Source organism: Gopherus evgoodei, chromosome 6 (genome assembly GCF_007399415.2).
Source record: "Gopherus evgoodei ecotype Sinaloan lineage chromosome 6, rGopEvg1_v1.p, whole genome shotgun sequence".
In the NCBI taxonomy this organism is placed as follows: domain Eukaryota; kingdom Metazoa; phylum Chordata; order Testudines; family Testudinidae; genus Gopherus; species Gopherus evgoodei.
This window is the reverse complement of record NC_044327.1, coordinates 41462572-41485073: the sequence shown is the minus strand read 5'-3', so window position 1 is coordinate 41485073 and position 22502 is coordinate 41462572. Positions and strand designations below refer to the sequence as shown.

General features: G+C 40.8%; 1 protein-coding gene across 1 annotated transcript in view; it reads left to right on the top strand.

The window, feature by feature from the left end:
* PGM5 (phosphoglucomutase 5) overlaps positions 1-22502 on the top strand; it is a 129651-nt gene that overhangs the window by 23202 nt on the left and 83947 nt on the right. Inside the window, exons 5-6 of the mRNA XM_030567509.1 lie at positions 1624-1814; positions 2642-2796. Coding sequence (XP_030423369.1) covers positions 1624-1814; positions 2642-2796 — 346 coding nt within the window. The remainder of the gene's footprint in view (positions 1-1623; positions 1815-2641; positions 2797-22502) is intronic.

Here is a 22502-nt window from a genome sequence, read left to right as displayed (position 1 = left end):
TGTTGGCAAGAAAAGTTAAAAAGTTAAAACATACCCAATACTGTAAACTATTTTATTATGATGTAATGCTAATATTCATTGTCAGTGTATATTCCTGTTTGGAATTTGCTCTGTTGGTTTTGATGGGGGTTTTCCCTGAGTAAGGAGTGCAGGATTTGGTTGATCATTGTAGCAGAAACAGCTTGTGGAATAAATTATCATAGTGCGTGTTAAAAAAGAGAGAACTTATTAAAGGAATGTGCTCTCCTGATAATAACAGCTCATTATATTTTCTGAACAAATATGCTACATATAAACTGTAATGTGGTTTATAAATTATTGCCTATTGTGTTTAAAATTTCAAGATACAGACCTTTTATGTAATTGAAGGCTATGAATAAGGAAGATATACTCTGTGTTTGTGTGTGTGTGTGAGTGAGAGAGAATGACTTCTTCATCTTCAGGTGACTAACTCAATTCTGTTGCAGGATTTTAGTGAATTCATTGCCATCTGATAATAGGTGATTTATGTAAAACAAGTTACTGGTCTCAGGTTTTTTTATGCACAAGTGTAATAAACATTATGAACATACCATTACAATTTACACTAATTTGTACTCATTGGTCATCTCAACAGAGGCAGAAGGCAGGATATGGTGACTGAACAACCTTCTTCAGGTCAGGGTGCAGGAAAGTTTGCACTGATGTTCAATGGATAAATAAATCCCAAAGTTTTCAATATGACTTCTTTAATGAGCATTAAGCTTAAAAGATTTTGTTTTTATTTAGAAGAGAATGGTGGAGAGGAGCAGTTTCACACGTGGCTATGCATCATGATCACTAGCTAATACATGCAGTTTGTATTTTTAACAGCTCCATTTTAATTTAAGATTTTTTCTAGGGTTTAATGGTAGGGGATTTGGCATTACTAATACTCAAGAGATTTTTTTTAATACAAATTCCATGGCTGAGGAATGGAGGATTATATGACTGTCACTTATGACACACACAAAATTTTAAGTTACTGATATAGATGGCCAAACTATGCATAATAAAAGTGCATTCACACTAGGAAAAAGTGGCTTTTTATCACATTAGCTAGCATGTGGTAACTAACGTGGTAAGGTAGTGTGGACAAGGCAATTGTAATTTTAATGTTTTATCAGGTCAATGTAAATGCTCCTAATGTGTTTATTCCCTTAATATTTACCCTGACCTGATAACACATGTTAAAACTACAACTGCTTTGTCCAAGATTTTACCATGAGTTGGGATACTGTGTATTGGCTAACACTATTTTTTCTTACTGAAGACAAGGCCTAAGTATGTATGATAACTGTGTGTGGTCGACCCACATAGGGGATAAGAGTCCAGTTAGTTACCAGCTAACAGAGTTACTCAGTAGCAAAGGCATGGATGTCTACCATCTGAGCTAACAGAGTTCCCACTGATAACCCTGGAGGGAGGAGGGGGAATTACACAATGTTCAGTGAAATACCTGTTTTTCTTTCAATTGGTATAACAGAGATGTGTGTGCAATGCGAATGCACTAGTTAAGTCTTCTATTAAGTTTCCATGCTGTTGTGAATATTGGAATTTGAAGTGTGTATGCTCTTGAAAATAGATGGCAAATTCCTATTGCAGTTATGGGACCCTATGTAAGGAGAGTCCTGTGTGATGAATTAGGAGCTCCTGCAAATTCTGCAATAAACTGTATTCCTCTGGAGGATTTTGGTGGGCAACTTCCTGACCCAAACTTAACGTATGCAACTACCCTGCTGGAGGCTATGAAAGGAGGAGAATACGGATTTGGAGCTGCTTTTGATGCCGATGGAGTAAGTATTTCAGCCAATCTGGGTTTTGGGTCAAGGATGTCATCTTTGCTAGTGCATCTGTTAGACACTGAAGCATAATAGGCCCTAATTTTGAGGATGCAAGTTATTTGCATGCACAGATGATAGCAGTTGTCCCACAAATCAAGCCCAAATGATATAATTTGTGCCCTCAGTTGATTGCACCTGCAAATTTGTAGGGCAGGCCGAGGACTCTAAATATTTGGCCCAACTTGTCTTAGTGTTTGCATAACTTCTCAGATAGAAAAAATGCAGCCTATGTAAATGAGGGAGACTGTCTTAGTAACCAGCAACTAAATGAAGTTAATTTTGGCTGAGATTCTAAAATTCCTTTTGTGCTTCAGCTAAGTGAATTTTCTGCACTTAAGACAGGCACTGAATCACAAGCTCTGTGTGTTTTTTAAATCTTGCATTCTTGCTACTAGCAATGTAAACAGCAAAGTATTACAGCAGTAACTTGGTATCCTCTTAAGATGAATGTATGTGTGGTGAGAGAATGGGGGGAAGGAAAGGACAGGGGCTATTGAGGTACAAAAGCCATTTACTGTTGTCAGTATTCAGTTGATACAAATTAACTGCCTGTCTCTAGCTAGTACATATCATCAGCAAGAAGATTATTTTACACTAGGGTAGCCACAAGCCCATCAAAATGCCATGTAGGAGACGGGAACCGGGGAGCATCTTGGAATTTTGATTCATTGGGCTGGAAGGATATGTGGTTTGATAGGGAGATGATAAGCTTGCAGTGATCATGGAGATGAGCTACTCAACTTGATTTCTCTCTAACACTTTTTGTCTTGTCTCTTCAGGACCGCTATATGATTCTAGGTCAAAATGGTTTCTTTGTGAACCCTTCTGATTCACTGGCAGTTATTGCTGCCAATCTTTCTTGCATTCCATATTTCCGTCAGATGGGTGTTCGAGGGTTCGGTAGAAGCATGCCTACCAGCACAGCACTGGACAGGTAAGGGAGCAAGTTTTCTTTTTATCATCATGGTCTTGACATTAGTTGTGACTTCTTCCATCTTTGATATTGTTGCCCCTTTTCAAGGCAAGCAGCTAGTCAAATTTTGGATCCCTGGGGATTTTCGAGTTAGAAGTAGAAATTGATGGAGTGTGCTGTTCTCTCTGATGCCATCTTGTTTATTTACAAAGAATGTACAAAATTCTGCTTCTCTGAACATGGGAGGAACTAATACTAAAAGGACCATTATTTTAGTATATAGCCCCAAGTCTCTTTAGCCAACACACCTTGGCCCAAAACTCTCTCTTTAGAGTGACCCTGGGAAAAGCTGTGCTCATAGGTTACTGCTTGTCTTTTGTGCTTTTTAGCCTCTACCTCTCTGTCTGTTCTTGTCTGCTCTCAGTTTTTGTGTGTTCTCTCCTCAACCTACTCACACATCTGTTCACAATACCAAGTGGAACCCGATGCTCATAAGGTGCTACTTTCTGGGCAAACTCCATTAGACCTTGTTTTAGGAGTGGCCCTTTAACTGTCTCTTATAACTATCTTAAATTAAGAGCATCTTTGAATGAGGATTTAATGCAACCCATAACAAATTTCACCAAGCTTATATGGCAGCCTACAAAACTGTGAAATCTTGTGATCAGGTCTTCTAAAATTTTTGACAACTTTTGATTGAAATTTTTAGGGTGAACTTATTGGTAAATAATTGCATAACTAGAGAAACCAATTTTTTGGCACCTTTATTTTTCATTATGCATGTTCTGTGTGGCCAGTCATCCCCTGCTTTTGGTCAGTATCAGTGAACTGAGGATCTTTAAAAGTCTCAACTAAAAATTCAGATTTGTACCCAATCATAACTGCATTAAACAATATTTTGCCTCTGCAAAACTGGATTGGGAATTATTCAAGAACAAAGTGTCTCCGGATATTCCTGATACCTTTTGCTTCTGGTTGGACTGGAAATACAGTGATACCCAGCAATTTTATGTGGTATTTTGGTGGTTCCATTTAAAAAAAAAACTTAAGAAAATCAAAAGTATGCAAAAATGAATACTTATTTTAAAAGTTATAAAGCCTTCACATTTCTCTAAATTTTGCTTCAACTTTCAAGTAGTTTGGATAAAATAATAGTCTAATTTGCCCATCCTTCATTAGGATGGAAACAGCACAAACCCTGAAGCAAAGCAGACTGGCAGGAAACAGGAAATAACCATTTACCAGTACTTCCTGAGCATAATTACTTTAGTCCATTTCCTGATAAATATTGGTTAAAAACTAAACCTGACAGCCCTGCTGATAATATTTATGAAGGTTAGAGAGAGAGAAAGATGAAGGCCTAATGCAGCACTAAGTGAACATTTGAAAAGATTATATATAATCAGTTGAGATATAGCATTTATTATTCTGACCAGCTGAAATCTGAACAGCTGGTGTCCAAACGTATATTATCCTAGGACTGATAAACAAATAAGTGGTTGTCTGTACCAAATGGTGTCTAGTCAGGAAACAGTTGTTTAAAAATGAAATATTAATAACATGGAAAGATTAATGCCTATCCAAAAACCAAGGATAGTAATACAGTGTGGTCCCTACTCATGGGACTTCTGAAACTGACAATGGCTTTTAAAGTTGACAATTCACATGCCCTTGGTGGCTGATGGATTTTTCAGAGAAGTTTTCCCTACTGTATGTAAATGTTGAGGCTTTAAGGAAATTATGCAGTATGTTCTGGTTTTCCCCCTCTCCCGCCTCAAACACACACTTCATGTAGGTCTCTGAAAATGAAATCTATCTTTATCATGAGATGCTATGGTTTCAGTAAAGGAAATAGAGAAGAGACATGTTGGACCTATAGTTCAGGATATCTAGGACATTTTAAACATATTTGCCTTCTCCTCGCCTTCCTCTCGCCCCCCCTCCAGTTGTAGCTAAATGTATTAGAGGCTATGCATGTACTGAAGTCCACCTCAGCAACACTCTCAACAGTTGACATAGATTCTCGACCATGTTTACTTGATCTATTGGTTTCCAGATGGTCTCAAGTGAGTTACTGCTTAATTTGTTTCAACATTACCAGTGTTATTTTTATGGGGCTAAGGCTTATTTATAAAATAAAATAGAGTGGTTTATAATGATGGACCTTAGTTAAGGATATACATATTTTCCCAGCCATTCATACAAATGTTTATTAACATTAGGTCTAGTGACTGCATACATGATGCGTGTAATTTTTGTTTGTTTGTTTGCTTTTGCTTTAGGGTTGTTTTTGTTTTTCCTTGAAGATTGAAAGACTACAAGTGCTAGAAGCTGGAGTCCTCTAGTTTGCCACTTTCCATTGTGGCTTAAGACAGCCTGAATTGCTTGATTTTTCTTACTGACTTGCTAGAGCCCTGAGATCCAGTGGTTCAATTGCCTTGATATCCAAGTCCTAACTAATATGTGTGATTTTTTTTAAAGGGCTACTTTAGTGAGTGCACATGGTGAAACCCTTTTCTTTAGGACTCGAAGCTAGACTTTAAAGTTGAACTGAGGTTTAATAATAAGTGGTTAGTACTTTATCTACTGCAAATCACTTTTCCCATGTGCGTGCTAAATACGTGCATTGGAACACTGCAAGCAGTATCACAAATGCCTTTTCCAAAGAAGAGTTCCCTGAATGAATGGCCAAGCCATCACTAATTCCAAGTTTTATAGCGAAATTTGCCTTAAATGACCACCGAAGTTACAGCAAAAATTGGTTTTATAGAAGAGTCAATCTTTACAGCATTTTAGAAAACTTGTATCTGAAATCTTTGTGCATAGTCTGAAATGGTTTTTAAGAGTGGGGTTGCTTAAGGAAGTGGTTTATGATGTAGATTTCACTGTGGTCCAGATTCTGATTTCATTTAAAACCGTGTAAGTTAGGAACAATTCTGTTGAAGTCAGTGGAATTATACCAATGTAAAATGGGTGGAAGAAAGTAGAGAATCAAGATTTGTATGGTTACAGCATCTGTACTTCCATTGTTGTGGGTTAAATAGCTAACTTGAAAGAAAAAATTATAGAAACTCACCTGTTGTGTAGCCTATGCATGATCATAGAACTGTGAAAGCTATTGCCTTTTTGAAGGCAGAGTGCATTCCCTGTACAGTCACAAGAGAGAACCTAAAAATAAAAGTTGTGCAGTTCTACATGGGAGTAGCAAAAAAATACGGTGTTTAATATTAATCGTTATTATCTCGGTGTATATTTATGTAAATAGAGACGAGAAAATAATATTTTAAAAGATGTAACTTTTTGTCTATTGTGGGAGATATATTTGTTCATTCTGCACAGTCTATCTTTTGTTGGTCCTTTTTATGCCTTTCTAGTGGGCTGGCCTGCCATACTCTGGGGACAGCTCTGATGGAACCACGTTGCGTATTCACTCATAAAACTGTTTGTGAGCTCATGCACTGGAAAGGAAACCTAGGGTAATTAAAGTGTATACTATGAACATTAGTGCTGGCAGAAGACAAGGAAATGATCTCATGCCTGTCCTTAGAAGACAACTCTTGTGTCATATGCTGTTAGTTACTATAAGAAATATGAATTGTTAAGGCTACAAGATGGCCTCGTAGGTCTTGGTTAAAATAGGCTTCCACATCTCTCCTGAAACCTCTTTGATCCAGCAAGATCAGAATTCAGTGTCCACAAAGTGAATCTTGCGTTTGTAGTTAACGTACACTTTTCATCTATATTGTTTGAGATCAGAGGTTGACCACAGAGAATCTGCTGTGCTAAAAATGTGATAGGATAATCAGGGATGAAAGTAACTTAAAGGACTTACCGATACACCGGAGTCCTGAGCAGGGGCGTGGCCTCAACCAGAAGAGGCGAGGCCTTTCAATATTTAAAGGCCTTGGGGCTGTGGCTGGGAGCCCCAGGGCCTTTAAATCACCCTAGAGCTACCAGCTGCAGAGGCAGCTGGGAGCCCTGGGGCTCGAGGGCGAATTAAAGGATCCGGAACTCTGGCCGCTGTGGAGTTCTGGGCCCTTTAAATCACCGCAGGAGCCCTGCCATCACTACTCCAGGGCGGCAGGGCTACGGCAGTGATTTAAAGGGCCCAGGGCTCCGCCGCAGAGGGGAGTCCTGGGTCCTTTAAAGTACCGCCAGAGCCTTGCTGTCACTGGGGCTCCAGCAGTTGGGCTCGGGCAGGGATTTAGTGGACCCAGTGCTCCTACCACTGCCGGGAGCCCTGGATTCTTTAAAGTGCCGCTGGAGCCTTGCCGCTGCTGAAATCAATATAACTGAAAAGGTAGAAAACATCCAAAAATATTTAAATAAATGGTATTCTATTATTGTTTAATTGTGCGATCCGTTTTTTTAATCGCTTGACAGACCTAATTACAACTAGTGCAGGGTGAATAATTTATAACAATTTCTTCAATAAAGTTTGATATTTCTTCTGTTAAAAATCATTATCCAAAAATTATTCATGATTTATTTCAGCAAATAATATTAGTTTCCAGATGGTTCCAGTTTAAAATTTGCTTTCCATGCGTATTCTCACTGTTTGTTTTCTACATTATGTAAAAGTGAACATAAAAGGGTCATAAACAAAGATTACTTTAAAAAATCTGAATGACTATTCACAGAAAATGTATTACGCTCAGAGGTGAAAATAAGCTGGTACAGTCCGATATGCTGTGCAGGACTGGACTAGTTTCCCCAGCGGTGATCTAAAGAGCCCAGGGCTCCAGCCACTGCGGGGAGCCCCAGGCCCTTCAAATCACCGCCGGAGATCTGGCAGCCAGGCTTGGGCGGGGATTTAAAGGTGCCAGAGGTCTGGACGCTGCGGGGAGTCCTGGGCCCTTTAAAGCACTGCCAGAGCTCAAGCAATGGGGCTTGGCCGGCGCTTTAAAAGGCCCTGGGCTCCCTGCAGCAGCCAGAGCCTCTGGCTCTTTAAATCACTGCTGGAGCCCTGCCGCCGCTACCCTGGGGCAGCAGCGGCAGAGCTCCAGCAGTGATTTAAAGGGTCAGGGTCTCGGCTGCTGCTGTAGGCAGCCCTGGGCCCTTTAAAGTGCCGCCAGAGCCCCAAACTCCAGCGGTGCTTTAAAGGGCCCAGGACTCCCCGCAGCGTCCAGAGTATACCTGCCCCTGGAAATTTCCACCACATGCATCTGATGAAGTGGGTATTCACCCACGAAAGCTCATGCTTCAAAACATTTGTTAGTCTATAAGGTGCCACAGGTTTCTTTGCTGCTTTGACAGATCCAGACTAACACGGCTACCCCTCTGATATTTGTAACACACTTACAGTGGTTGCTAATCTTTCTTGAATGCATCTGTTGCATCCATTAAGAGAGCAGAAACAGCACTTTGGAGAGGAGAAGGAACGTTATAGGCTAACAAACAGATCTACCTGTTCTTGAACAAGTTAGTAACATTAAGTTCAGACATATGCAGCTGGGATTTAATAATAAAGAGATTCATGATTCCACGATAAAAGAAATTATGTGACAAAAATATTTTCATATAATAGTTACACTGGTTGGGAAACATTAGCATTTTAAAAAGGGTTTTGCTGTTGTTCAAGAAGGCCCTAATAAATGTAAAACCTTCTGACTTAAACCTTTGTAAAATATTGTGGTCTAAATCTTTTGGATTTAGGCTGGAATAAATCTCTTTGCAACCTTTTTTGGCACTGCACCTGACATTTCACTCAGCTAATTCCAAGGGGAAACTGAAAAAAATCTTAACCTGTAACTCAGTCAACAAAAAGCATCTACTTCTGGATAACATCCTTTTAACTGGTGATTCTGCAGTAAACTCAAGCTTCCAGTCACATTAAACACATAGCTGCATGGCAATGAAGAGCAGGAGTCCAGCCTGGAAGTCCAAATCAGGTTTTGGCTTTAGAAAGCTTGTTTATGAATGCTTGCCACCTATAATCATAATACTCTGGGGGTTTTATTGTTTTTCTCCCTCAGTTCACTCTTCAGTTGGAAGCATCATCTTTCATTGGGAGAAGACGGTTGAGGTTTGGCAAAGGGCTGCCATACTACTAGTCATTTCATATTTAAATTGGTTTGCCAGGTTATTAGTGCTATATTTTATTATTTCATTAGAGCAGTGCCTGGAAGGACCGCTGTTGTTAAGGTTGCCTCAGTGTTTCCTTTACTCAGGCATTTAGAAATGTTCTGAGAAGAATTTCTCTGGGTTGAAACTTGATGGAATAGAGAGACAGGGTTGAGCACACTTTTTAATATTTGTAAAATATTCTATTACGTGAAAATATTATTAGATTGATAACCCAACATTGCCATCTCTTATCCCTATAATCAAAACAATGAGTAAAACCAGAGAATAACAAATGTATTCCCTTATGTTATGCACAGTGACTGTAATTACATATTCATTATCCTACCATCATAAACAAAAGACAGAACTGCAGCACCTCTTAAAATGATAGTGATCCCCACCAGTTTTTACAGGATGGGAAGAGAGAAAGGTGTAGATCTTGGAAACGTTATGCAGGAAGAAGTTGCAAGGTTTGATCATGGTCTGGATATTCATGTCAAGAGAGAATGTGGAGTCAAAAAGATGATAGCCAGAGTTTGTAGCTGGGTCTTGTGGGAGCAGCAAAAGCAGCAATGGGGAAAGTGTCAAGGTAAGAAAGAGAAGTTAGGAATAAGGGCCTCATTCTACATCCACTGAAGTTTGTGGCAAAGCTCCCAGTGACTTCAGTGGAATCAGATCCTAAGAAAGGGACTTTCTAAACTGAGTCATATTACAAAAAAAGTGTGGATTTTGTTGAGGGGATGAAAGACAATTCGGGCTAATTCTTTTTACATCATAAATGGGTTTGCCTATCTATAGTAATAAGTAGTATCTCCTCTTCCTGGTATCAACTAAAATGATTAGGTATAAAATGCAGCTGAATATTGAAGTAACAAAATGCTTGTTACATTGGCCAAGGAAAAGCACCAAGAGGTCTTGCAGGGCTACCCAGTTGCACTGAGGATGGGTGTGTGTGTGAGAGAGAGAGAGAGAGAGAGAGAGAGTGTATATTCCTTCAATAGGCCAACCATCTCTACTGTTCAGTTTATGGGAGGGGCGGAGCCATGGTGCTGTCTCCTCAGACAGGGAGAGGATCAACTCAGTAGTACCCCTGCACATCTAGAAAATGGGGACTGTGATTCTTGACTGGAGGCAGTACTAATGGGTGGTGGTGGGGAATCCATAGTTCCTCTCTGTAATCACGGCTGTCCTTATGGTGCAGCTACATGAAGACCAGCCACAATTTAGCGCAAATAATTACCCTTGAATCATTCCTTTCATTTTATAAAGACCCCATATGGTATGTGTGTCATAGTATAATTCCCAATTCTGAACCTTAGCATCCAAAATATGGGTACTAGCATGAATTTCCCTAAGCTTAATTACCAGCTTAGATCCTGTAGTGCTGCCACCAATCAGGACTTAGAGTAGAGTGCCTGATAAACTCTGGTCTCTCTCAAAACCTTCCCTGGGGACCCCCAAAACCCAAATTCCTTGAGTCTCACAACAAAGGGGAATAAACCATTTCCCTTCCCCCTCCTCCCCTCCAGGTGTTCCCTCCCTGGGCTCCTGGAGAGAGATACAGATTCAAGCTCCGTGAATCTAAACAAAGGGATTCCCCCTTCTCCTTTCTTCCTCCCAGATCTTTCCCGCCCTGGGTACACTAGGAGATCACCGTGATTCAAACTTCTTGAATCACAACACAGAGAAATCAGGTGGGTTCCCTCCCCCTTCTCCTTCCCTGTTAAGTACAGACTCAATCCTTGAGCCTCAACAAGGGAAAAAATCAGACAGGTCTTAAAAGCAAAACTTTTAATAAAAGAAAAAAAGAATAAAGAAAATCACTGTAAATTCAAGATGGAATATTACAGGGTCTGTCAGCTTATAGAAATTGGAGAAACAGCCTCCTCCAGCAGAAATACAATTTAAAATACTTTTAGCCAAATACACATTAGACGCCTACCAGCCAGATACACATTTGCAAATAAAGCAAAACAAAAGACTAAACCACCTTTCTACCTTTTGTACTTACTAAATTGGAATAGAAGATTAGAGAGCCTGTAGGTACGTGTGGTCACTCTCAGAGCCCAGAGAGAACAAAGCAAAACCCAAAAACACAAACAAAGGCTTCCCTCCACCGAGATTTGAAAGTATCTTGTCTCCTGATTGGTCCCCTGGTCAGGTGTTTGGTTCCCTGTTTGTTAACCCTTTACAGGTAAAGGAGACATTAACTCTTAACTATCTGTTTATGACAATGTGAAACATTCCAAAGGATTTAGAAAGTTAAATGCAGCCATGTCAATGTGTTCTCTTCTGTATGCAGGGCTGTGTTGTTTAATAGTTTTTCGCTGTGCATTATTAAACTTAAACAGAAGGATGCGGTAATCTAGAGGATTTAGTGTTGCTTAGGAATACTGTACTAACAAATGGAACACTGGATTACAAGAGAATTCAGTTAAGATATTTAAATAGTGGTCCTTGACATATGTTTGGTTGAAGTGATTGTTTGAATATACTAATATGTACTTTGGGGAAAGTGTAGCAGTTGACAGGAAACATCTGCTTTAGTGTGATCCAACATCAACAGGATTGTGGCAGTGTCTGCCTCCTGAGACTCCATACATCGTTCTTCATTTCTCTGCAACACTTACCATGAGTTTGGTGTGTGTTGTGTATAAAATGAAGGTACACCCTGTTTACCAAATCTTTATCATAACAAAGTGTATTTTAGTGTCTAATTTCTGCACAACTGGCAAATCCAAAGCAAATAGAACACTGACATTTAGCTAATGCTCTCTGAAATGAGTACCTCCGGATAAGTGAAAGTGGTTTCTGTGTTAAAGAGAAAGTTGGGTAAAATTTGAAAGGCAGAACAGTTTAGTAGTTACAGCAGAAGAACAAGGGTCAGAGAATTATGGTGTTAAAAGCACCATTGCAACCCTCTGGCACATCTGTAAAATGTCATCTGTCTGCACACAAGTGTTTGCAGTGATGCACAGAGGTTCACACTACCACTGTGATGCATATGCTCTGAGCAAAGCTAAGCACTGCGTGCTTCTGCAGCTGTTGTAGTGCCACTGTAGACAGCAAGCGCCAATGTGCCATTGCAATGGTGCAGCTAAGCCTCCTAGTACAATCCCACAATGTTCCTACCCACTATTTAGCAATAGCCTTGACAAAAATCTGTCCAGGAGTTCTTGATTATACCTACCGTATGGATTTTTGCTGTCTTTTTGTACTTCTACAACTTATAATTTTTTTATGATTCCTTTTTTCTGTATTATTTCCTGTATATTTTAAGTATTATCTAGCTTTAATTAAAATGAAAAACTACCCAGCATAAAAGACACTGTTGAGACTGACAATCCTAAAGTCTAGCACCCTTCCCTCAGTGACGTTTGATTTTAAAATGTCCTTTATGTTGAATAATGAGTGGGCCCTTCCCAAATTAAGACTGCAAGTAGGTTAAAATCCCACTTTCCATGTGCATGACATCTCAGTAGAGATGTGAGTGTGATTTGAGTATATATGCAAGTCGGGACGTTTTTCCTGCACACACTACCAAAGAAAGATAAGTCAGTTCCACACTCTTTCTCTTATCTGCAGTAGACTTGCTGTCCATTTTTAAAGATGCCCTGTCTCCAGCTAAGTCAATTGCATACAGGTTTTAAATTAGACTGAGCAGAAGCACTAATGAAATATTACTATCAGAAAGTTGGTTAATCAGAAGGACAACTGCACCAAGCTTTCAAAAATACAATTCAGCACGTTCAAGGAATAATGTATAAAAACTGGGCCCTGTAAAACTTGATATCACAAACTTTTATGTTAGCAAATGTACTACTGATGCAAACTAGGTGCTGCTATTATTTTTTTAAAGGGCACTAGAGCATTGAATTAAAAATATCTGCATAGTGTGGGTCTTATATACACCTATATACCTTATAAACAAATGTAAAATTTCATTGTACCAGCTGTCATTCACATTAAGGAGCTAATTGTTTTGGTTACACAAAAATAACCTGTCAAAGAGGATTTAAAGAGAGAGAGAATTTCATTTCAACTAATTTCTTCTCTAGCAGCGCATATTGGTTTTGCTTGGTGGTGTCTATCTACCATTGGACATTGTATAACATGCTGGCAACAGATCCAATTTGTTTCATCAGTGGATGTTTCTTAAATATGCAGATAGAGTGGTAATGATCTATAAATTCTAAATGTCTCCAAGGGAGCAAATCCAACTCCTCTTTGTTGCCTTTGATGCAGGATGTGATATTACTTGGTGCAGTGAGTTACATCTAGTTAGATGTTTGCCTGGATAAGCATGCTATGTTTTTGGCTGTCTGTCCACAGCCTCAGTATCCTAACTTGTACTGATGAACACATTTCTTCATGCCATGGTCATGGCAGTGCACATTTCGGATGTATGTGAGTTTTTTCCTCTTCCTTAAGAGATTAGTTTTTAGGCAAATATATTAATAACCATGTCCTTTTAGTCAAGAACACTCCTTAGGTTTCAACTGCAAACTAATAGCCTGTCAGAACTGAAGAAACATATCTGCAGTGTGAGATTCCACATGGAAACAGGACTTCCCACCCTGCTTCAGAGAGAGGTGTTTTGATTTCTTTGTAATGTTGGTTTGAATATTAATTCAAAGCAGCTGTGATAGGCCAAGAATTCCCTGGGCAGCTATTGACAATTCCCTTGTACACTCGCTTAAGCCTCATAAAACTTAGAGCAGGCAGAATTTGTTCAAGTTCTTTTGCATTTCATCATGTTTTTTTCTAAATCTGTAGTCATCTATCACACATTAAAAGAGAGTGGAACAGCTTGAAGTCACAATTAGTCTGTTTCAGGGTGAGCTTTGGGTTTAATTATTTTCTGACAAATGAAGAAAAAAATAATTTGAGAGCCAACTCCACAGAAGTGAATGGTATGAAAAAATAGGGTGAGTTTCCCCCTTTATATTAGTTGTTACCATCTAACCATTCAGAATAATCCTAACACTGCTAGCCCCAACATCACAATGGAGCGAGAGAGAGCTGTCATTATGCTTGTGCAATTTAAGCTGTGCCGAGGATGAGGGTTTATTCATAACATGTCCCGGGACAGCTGTAGGAATGCCACCAAATGTATTGTTAGTCAGAGGTGCGAATGAGAGTCTTTGAACATCTTGGAAATTTCCACAAGGAGTGGATTGTGATCAACTGTGCATCTTGGGTTCTGCAATGGCTGTACTACGCAGATGCAGCTCCTAGGAAGAAAGGGGCTGAATCAAAGAGAGCATATGGCAGGATTGTATAATTTTGGATTGTGTGTGTTACTAGGGCTAAGTTTTCATTTTATTGCTGAGCAGTAGAATAAGGAAGAGTAAGTCCCTCCCCTCCCACCAACCTCATAGACACATAGACTTTAAGGTCAGAAAGGGCCATTATGATCATCTAGTCTGCCCTCCTGCACAATGCAGGCCACAGAATCTCACCCACCCACTCCTGTAACAAACTCCTAACCTATGTCTGAGTTATTGAAGTCCTTAAATTGTGGTTTGAAGACCTCAAGCTGCAGAGAATCCTCCAGCAAGTGACCCGTGCACCATGCTGCAGAGGAAGGCGAAAAAACTCTGGCCTCTGCCAATCTGCCCTGGAGGAAAATTCCTTCGTGACCCCAAATATGGTGATCAGTTAAACCCTGAGCATGTGGGAAAGACTCGCCAGCCAGCACCCAGGAAAGAATTCTCTGCAGTAACTCAGATCCCATCTCCTCTAACATCCCATCACAGAACACTGGGCATATTTACCTGCTGATAATCAAAGATCAATTGCCAAAATTAGGCTATCCCATCATACCATCCCCTCCATAAACTTATCAAGCTTAGTCTTAAAGCCAGATATGTCTTTTGCTCCGTACTTGGATCTGTGTTTGGTGAAACACACAGGCTCCATTACAAGCAAGACAGGAGGAGATGGCAGAGACTTAGCTCTGCTCCCAACTTGCTGGCCAGAATAGCTGGCTGGGTGTGAGGGAGCCTTTCCAGGGACTTCAGTAAATTACTCTGTCTCTACCATGCTGCAAACCAATAGGGGAGCAGAGGAGGAACTGCTACTCTGAGGCACAATTTCTTCCTGGGCTGCGACCAGTGTGGTGCAGCCATCTGTCCCTTACTCAGAGCTGAGCCTGAAAGCTCGTTCCAGCCCAGAATGGTGATGTACTATGGGTGGGCACTCCCAGCTTTCAGGACATTTGATCATGGCATGTGCTCAAAAATCTCCTGAATTAAGAGGCAAGGAAAGGGTTGCAACAGATTAAATGTATGAGAAAACATGGACTTGATCTGGCTCAAGGTTTGGTTTTGGATTTGGACAGGGTCTGCTTATACACGTTAAATTCCCATGGGAACAAGACTGGGTCCTTGCTGGGACAGGAAATACAAAAAAGCTGCTTTTAAAACTAACTGTGAAAGCAGCGTGATTTTTCTCTAAAAGCATTTTCTCAACCTTCAGCATGTTACACTATTAAATGTGCCTGTATTAAGAAATGCTCCCCTTTGACCGTCCCACATACATTTTTCGTTGACTGTTATGGGCTGGGAAAACCAGCGTTTCACTGTGTATTCTGATGACACTGCGTATGCAGTGGACAGATAGATAGTTAATCTATAATCTTCCTAATGCTGTACCTGTCTTATTACCTCAAAGATTTGTGCTACCATGAATGTACCGCAGGTGTTCCTATGGATCTATTGCCAAAAAGGCCAGTAGTGGTTTAATAAAAAAAAACAAAAAACACAAATTAAGGAATGTAACAGAAAAGCAAATTGATATGCCAGCCCACCCTGTGTTTGTGATTAAAACAGGGGTTAAAACAAATGGCCCTTCTCCTTAAAAGGCTTATTCACTCTTACTATGGACAGCTTTGCTGTCACAAGCACTAGGGTTTTCTCCAACGAACAGAACAGATGGCAGCCTAGAGAGTCTCCCACTGTGGATAAGCAATAATATTTGAAGAGTTTTTGAGAGTTGTCCCTAGGCCAAATTTTGCTTAATGGCCAGTTTACCCTGAAGGAATGCTCTGTCCCTGCACATTTGATGCTCGTTAGGAGCAAGAAGTTGTCTGCTGCTTCTCCTATGGGCTAAATCTGAGGAGGCCCAACAGCCACCCTGGTAGGGCTGGGGCTATGAAAGGAGTCAAGGGAGTTCTAGCAGAAGCTCTGTACTGAGAAGTTGCTGGTGAGAGGCCACTTACAAAGGAGAATGAGTATCTACTTTTTTATTTGTGCTATGAACTACCCATTACACTGTTTTTATGCTAGCCTGAAAAAAAGCGGATTCATTCTATAGTTTTGACTTCTTCATTTGTAACAAGTTACAATTAAAATCATCTCAAACTTTATTAAACAAACTATGAATCATTTTCCTCCTTTCTTTGCAAACTGAGTACCACCACAAGGATTCTGTTTAATTCCCACAGAAACCTGTCTGTTTCATCTCTCTCAAGTCCTCAGGGCATTTTCTTAAAGGAATAAACAGGCTAGTTTGATTTAAAGTCAGATGGTGCAGGTGGAACATAAAGTAGTACAGTATGGTCTTGCTGACACTGCTGATCCTGCCAGTGCTCTTGTTACTGTGATTTATGACAGGCTAATTTATACAAAAGCATGAAGCTGTTTGTTCAAATGGTGTCCACGTTTTTCTACCTTCTCCTCTCCTCCTCCTCCTGCTGCTGCTGCTCCTCCTCCTCTTCATGTGTTTGCTTCCAATTCTGACAGACCTCCCAGGTTTGAGAAGCTGCAGTGTGTTCTCCTGTTCTTTATCTGGGCAGCCCTTGTTCTCTCTGAATCACAGGATGGACAAACATAGATTCCATATAATTTGAGAGGTAGTGGGGTAGAGATACTGTGGAACCAACCTTTAAGTGTTTATCTAAATCTATAGATTTTTTTTTGGGGGGGGGGGAAGTATTCTACCCTAAAATATACTTCAGCTTAGAGCACTCTTCCGACAGTGTTTTGGCCACATATTGTGGATTTGGTGGCATCTGTGCAGACTTATTTTGCATCTTTGTCAGGATACACCTGGCCGTGTTCCTTTTGGAACCAGCTGGCATCATCATGGTATGTCTATACAAACTAATAATTGTTGGTTATATATCCATTCCCAATGTGGGGTCTTTTTCCTCTGATCACTCCCTCTGGCTAAGAATTACAAATAAACCACCAATGGCCTTATCTGAAAAACTGATCTCCTGCAGTTAAAAGCAGAGGTTAAAGTAAAGAGGGGGAGGGGTGGAAAGGAGGGAACACAACTCTCCCTCCTCTGATAAAAGGAAGGGAGAGCGCTCCCTCTTCTCCATGGTTTGGATACCCTCATATCTCCCTGTTTTCCTTTGCCAGCACAATGAGAGCTTCCCTCCAGTTTTAGCCAGTTAGGTAAAAGAGTAAAGTGCTGTCAAGATAGTAATAAAACACTTTGTATTTATAGTGCACCTAGCTGCTGAGGATCTGAGGGGTTTACAGTGAGTGACTCTGGCATAGAATATGAAATTATTTGTCTGTCTGACTTTACGAGAGGTGGGAGGAATCTTCATGCACATACTGTTCCTAGCTAATGTTTTGTTTTCTTACAGGACAGATGCCCAGGTGGCCTTTGTGACATTTCAGGAAAGCCCAATATAGACAATAACAAATATTTGCCAAGTTCTCAGCAAGAGGAACCCCTTCATTTGAGTTAGTGTATTGTTGTTCTTTAGTTTCTTCTATGCATGGATGGCTCTTGTGTGCTTTCAAGAAGCCTTGACATAGATTAAAGACACCTGCCAGCTTGCCTTTAACAAAAACATTCTTCTTTGCTGTTCTCTGCTTACATGCACTGGATCGACTCCTACATTGTGCTTGACACAGGAGTCCGCCATAGGAGAATGGAGTCTGATAAGGTTGAGGAAGGTAATCCAGCGGTGTGCTGTAGATTAGCAAAGACAGCCATTTTCTAGATGTATGGGAAAGAGCCTGTCTTTGGCCATAGAGCTGAGGCAGAGTCACAGACTGCTCTTGGGAATGGAACAGTTATGGAATACCTAACCTAGCTGGTCACAGCTGCTAAAAAGGGAGGCCACTTCTCTCTTATAGCAGCCTTTGTGCTGCGTAACCTAGGTGGTCTGCAGAGGTTGGAATGGGCCCAGAGCTCTTGAAAGACTTACATTATCATGTGATAATGTGAAATGCATTGGAAATGTTGGAATTTATGAATCACAGCCATCACTACTTCTTGTAATCCTTTCTCTTCCTTCCAGTAAGGGGTTAAAAGACTGCAGCTAAGGGCAGAAATAGAAGTGAATGCTGTTGAGAAGTGATTCAAATGAATGGTCCATGAATGGTATAAAATAGCCTTAAGAATTACGGCTGAACAGCTATTGTACCCAGTTGCACCCCTGCCAAATCAGATTTTTCTTCATTTGTGCTATGAACTCGGTGCACTCAAACATCAGAGCCATTGTTGCTTTACGGTACATATGTGTACAATTTTGCATAATAGGAACTGTGAGCTCTGGGCCAAGTGGTTTTATTGTCTGAAAGCCACAAATGCTATTAGAGGATATTTCTGCCAGAACACCTCTCTCTGTCTTGTTGTGTATTCCTATCAATGTTTTCATTTTCTATTTGTTTTTACCAAATTAACATATACTGTACCATCTGTGTCCTTGCTTTTGAAACTACTGTGTGCCTGTTACTGTATATGTCAACAGCTGCTTATGGTGATTCTATAAGAGCTTTTGTGTAGGGAATGATTAGGATTTCATAAGGCAGAGGGGCACAGGATCTGTCCTGAAGGAAATACTCCCTTGGGGAGTCGCTTCTAGCAACATTTATGAAAGAGGGGACGAAGTCATGCATTATGGGATTGAATCATGAACCAGTGGTTAAGGCAACATGAGAATAGTGCTTGGTGTGGCACATCCCAGTGATTCCACCTTTTGGGATCCCACACACTTAACAAAACAAACCTCCAAGGAGAAAAAGCTAATTGTGCACAAGCTGCACCTTGTGCAAAACTTTCCAATAAATTCATAACAGAGAAACAGTTTAAAATGCTATTAGCTAACAAAATCATTTTTGTTCTGGGTTTTCCAACTGATAAATGGCAACCCTGGAAATATAGTATTATAGAGAGGACCTCTCTATGGTATTTTCATTTATTTGCACTTTGTGCCCCAGGGAGGCTTAATTGCATTGGAGGGATGGGGAGTAATTTACTACATCCATTTAGGGATTTAGTGTACACACTCACCCTCCTGGCCCGGCCAGCCAACTCTCTCTGTGGCTCTACCTACTTCTCACTCAATTGCTCCTCAGAAGGCAGCATCTAGCCTGCAGCCCCTGTGCTCCCTTGAATGCTGGGGGCTGCAATTGTGACAAGCCTGCATTACCACGCACAGGAGCCTTGCTCCTTCCTACTCCCCTGCACAACTGCAGAAAGTCACAGTCTAGCCAACAGAAATTATGTATGGTGGTGTTTGTGGAATTGGTCTTTATGCGCCAACCTCTTGATGTCTCTGCAAGATTCCCATTAATGCTTTAGGGACCTATGCATGTCCCTCCTGGAGAAAATAAGACACACTATACCCAGTCCTCTTAATATGACTACAGTACACACAGGCATAACAATTGACCGTATTCAAAACTGGAGGTTCACCAAATGTTTGCCCGGGAAAACACTTTTCAGAAGCACAAAGGTGGGAGTGGGAAAGGAACCAGTTATCTTATTTTCATGAGAAGCCAAGTAGTGGTGGTTCATTTCCCAGGTTCTTGGAATAGCAGGAAAAAGCAGTGTTCTTTGGAGTTAGACTTTGCATTTCGCTTAGGGATTATTTGTTGTTCTTTGAATCTTTGTCCACGAGGGTCCTACTAATGGTGCGCATGTGCCTTTTGTGGTCAGGGTTGGAATCTTTTGACCTGCAGCATCTTCTGGGACTGTTGCCTGTTCCCTACATGTGCTTGTGCCTCTCTACCAAAAAGCCTATGGGGCAGAGTGGACCAACCACCTTTCTGTGCCCACTTACCGCCTGTGGCTGCGAGACAGAACTCGGCAATGCCCACCTGCTACTCCACATGCTCTTTCATCAAAACAGTTTGTAAATATCATTAATTATCGTATTTAGTTTAGGAACTTTTTCTGCCCTGTTGCCAGCCTCTTCTTTGTTTTGTTTGTTTTTCCTTCTTCTGACTACTTCTCTGTGCTGAAGCACCTTCCTGCCTAATAGCTGAGCCTAAATCCTCCAGCTTCAACCCATTCCTGTTATTCCTTAGCTGATAGACCCAGTCAGTATCTTTTCTGTTTGCGTGAGAACCATGTTCTGGACCATAACTCCATATGCTGATTCTTCTCACAGAACTCACCACTCCAGAGATACTGAAAGCTATGAGTATAGGGTACTACTACTTATGGTCTACTTACAGCTTCAGCAATAGTGACGTACCATCTGAGATAGCAAGGCATATACATCTACCAATATTTGGATGATTGTTTTTCCAGAGGGAAATCCTCACAGAAAATGTCTTGCACCCCATGCACAGTCCTCAAACTGGTTCACTAGAACTGAGAGTGAATTAGAGGAACTCATCCCTCTCTCTCCTACCCAGCTCTAGAAACTGTAGGGGCTTGCCTAGATTTCAAGTTGGCAATGATGTAGGATGGCAGATCACCTCAGCAGATGGTACTCAGACAGTCAGGAGTAGTTCCTGAAGGACTCCATTGTCAAGCTCGTATTCCACAGATGGGGCTTCCCTGTGGTAGACCTGTTTGCCAGCAAGAACAAAAAATGCTGTCTCTTCTGCTCCAGGCCAGGTACCAACATGCTTTCCTCATGCAAGGTTTTCTTTCCTCCTCTCCCCCGATGCCCACGATTGTAAGGAAGATCAGGCAGGATTTAGCCACAGCAATACCTCTAGCCCTTTATTGGCTCACAGGCCACTGCACCTATCCACACCGTTGTCAGTCTCTCTCTTCAATCTGTCAGACTTACTTTCCCAAAATCAGGGACAAATTCTCCACCCAGGCCTCATGTCTCTACATCTGACTGTTTGGAAGATGGCTGGTTGAGCACAACAAACAAGGATTGTTTCATAGAAGTCCAAGAAAACCTGAGACAAAGCGGGAAACCTTCTACAAGATCAGTCTACAAATCAGAGTGGAAGAGTTTCCATCTGGGGTTCATAACAAAGACCTATTAGAAACTTTTCTGTGACCAAAATTCTGGATTACATCTTCCAGGTCAAGCTCTCAGGCCTCTCCCTCAGCTCTACCAAGGTCCTTTTAGCTACCATTTCAGCATGTCACCCTTGCATCCAAACTTACATGGTTTTCTCTCATCCTCCTATTTCCAGATCTCTCTAAAAGGTCTGGTTCAGGCCTATTTCCTTCCCCCACCCCCTTTTGGGATTCTCACTGTCCTGGAATTTTAATGTAGTTCTAATGGGCCTGGTGGAACCCCATTGATCTCCATCCCTTAGTATTCTTTCTACCATCACACTCAACAGGCTTCCTAGTAGCTATTACTTCAGCCAGGAGAGTTAACAAGATTCAAGCACTAATAGCAGACCCTGTTATACTCTTTTCCATAGGGATAAAGTTGTGGTTTATCACCCTAAGTTCATCACCAAATAGTGTGAGACCTTTGTTTAAAACAAACAATCAACCTCCTCTTTTTCTTCCCCAAACTACACTCAGATGTGGAAAAAAACAACCCCCTTACTTCGGATATTTCCAGAACCCATATTTATTATTTAGACAGGACAAAGACTTGAAGGAGAGAACAGCTAGTTACCTTACAGTAACTGGTTCTCCAAGATGCTTTGTCTATGTGGATCACCCACCTGCCCTCCATCCCTGCTCCTTCAGAGTCCATATCTGCTCAGATCCTGAGTTAGTGAAGGAACTGAAAAACAGTTGGGTCACTCTTCCCTATATGCTCTCAGCTGTGAGGGAGGAACAGGGCTGTTCAAGGCACAGACACTATTGGGCAAAATATTCTGATCTCATGTTAATGAGGTGCATGCGCACCTCGAATGGAATCCACGTGGACAAACATCTTGAGGAACCACAGTTTTTATAAGATAAATAACTGTTCTTTTCTGGGTGTGTTCACAGCATCCTGTTTTTCTATATAAACTTGCGCATTGTTCAAGTTTCCCTCAAATCCATTTCTACACATCAAAAATGTTTTCCCTCCCCTAAAAAAAGCAAAGCTTTTCAGCTTATCATTATTTACACAGATCTGCCTGACTTGGCATCAGATTTTTTTTTCTCTCTCAATAAGCAATATTGTTTGTCTATGAGATGCCAGATTAGGTGATGAATTCCTTGGAAGTATGCCTTTAGCACAACATAATAAATTTTCTTGATTTTTTTAAACATGTATTTGTTTTGTGTGTTTAATCAAATAACTGACTTCTATTCATTGTGGCCTTGATTTCAGCAAGGTACTAAAGTGTATGTCTAACTTGAGGCATATGAGAAGTCCCATTGATTTGAACGTACTTACATACTTTGCTGAAGTGGGTCCTGTCTGCTTCTTTTATCATTGGCCCTATTTTCAGTTAGAAAATTGTAAGGCGCGGGAAGAAATTAAATTTTACACAAGTTGCGGGTGCATTGCAATAGCTCTTCTACTCCTTCCTTTCTTCTTCTCT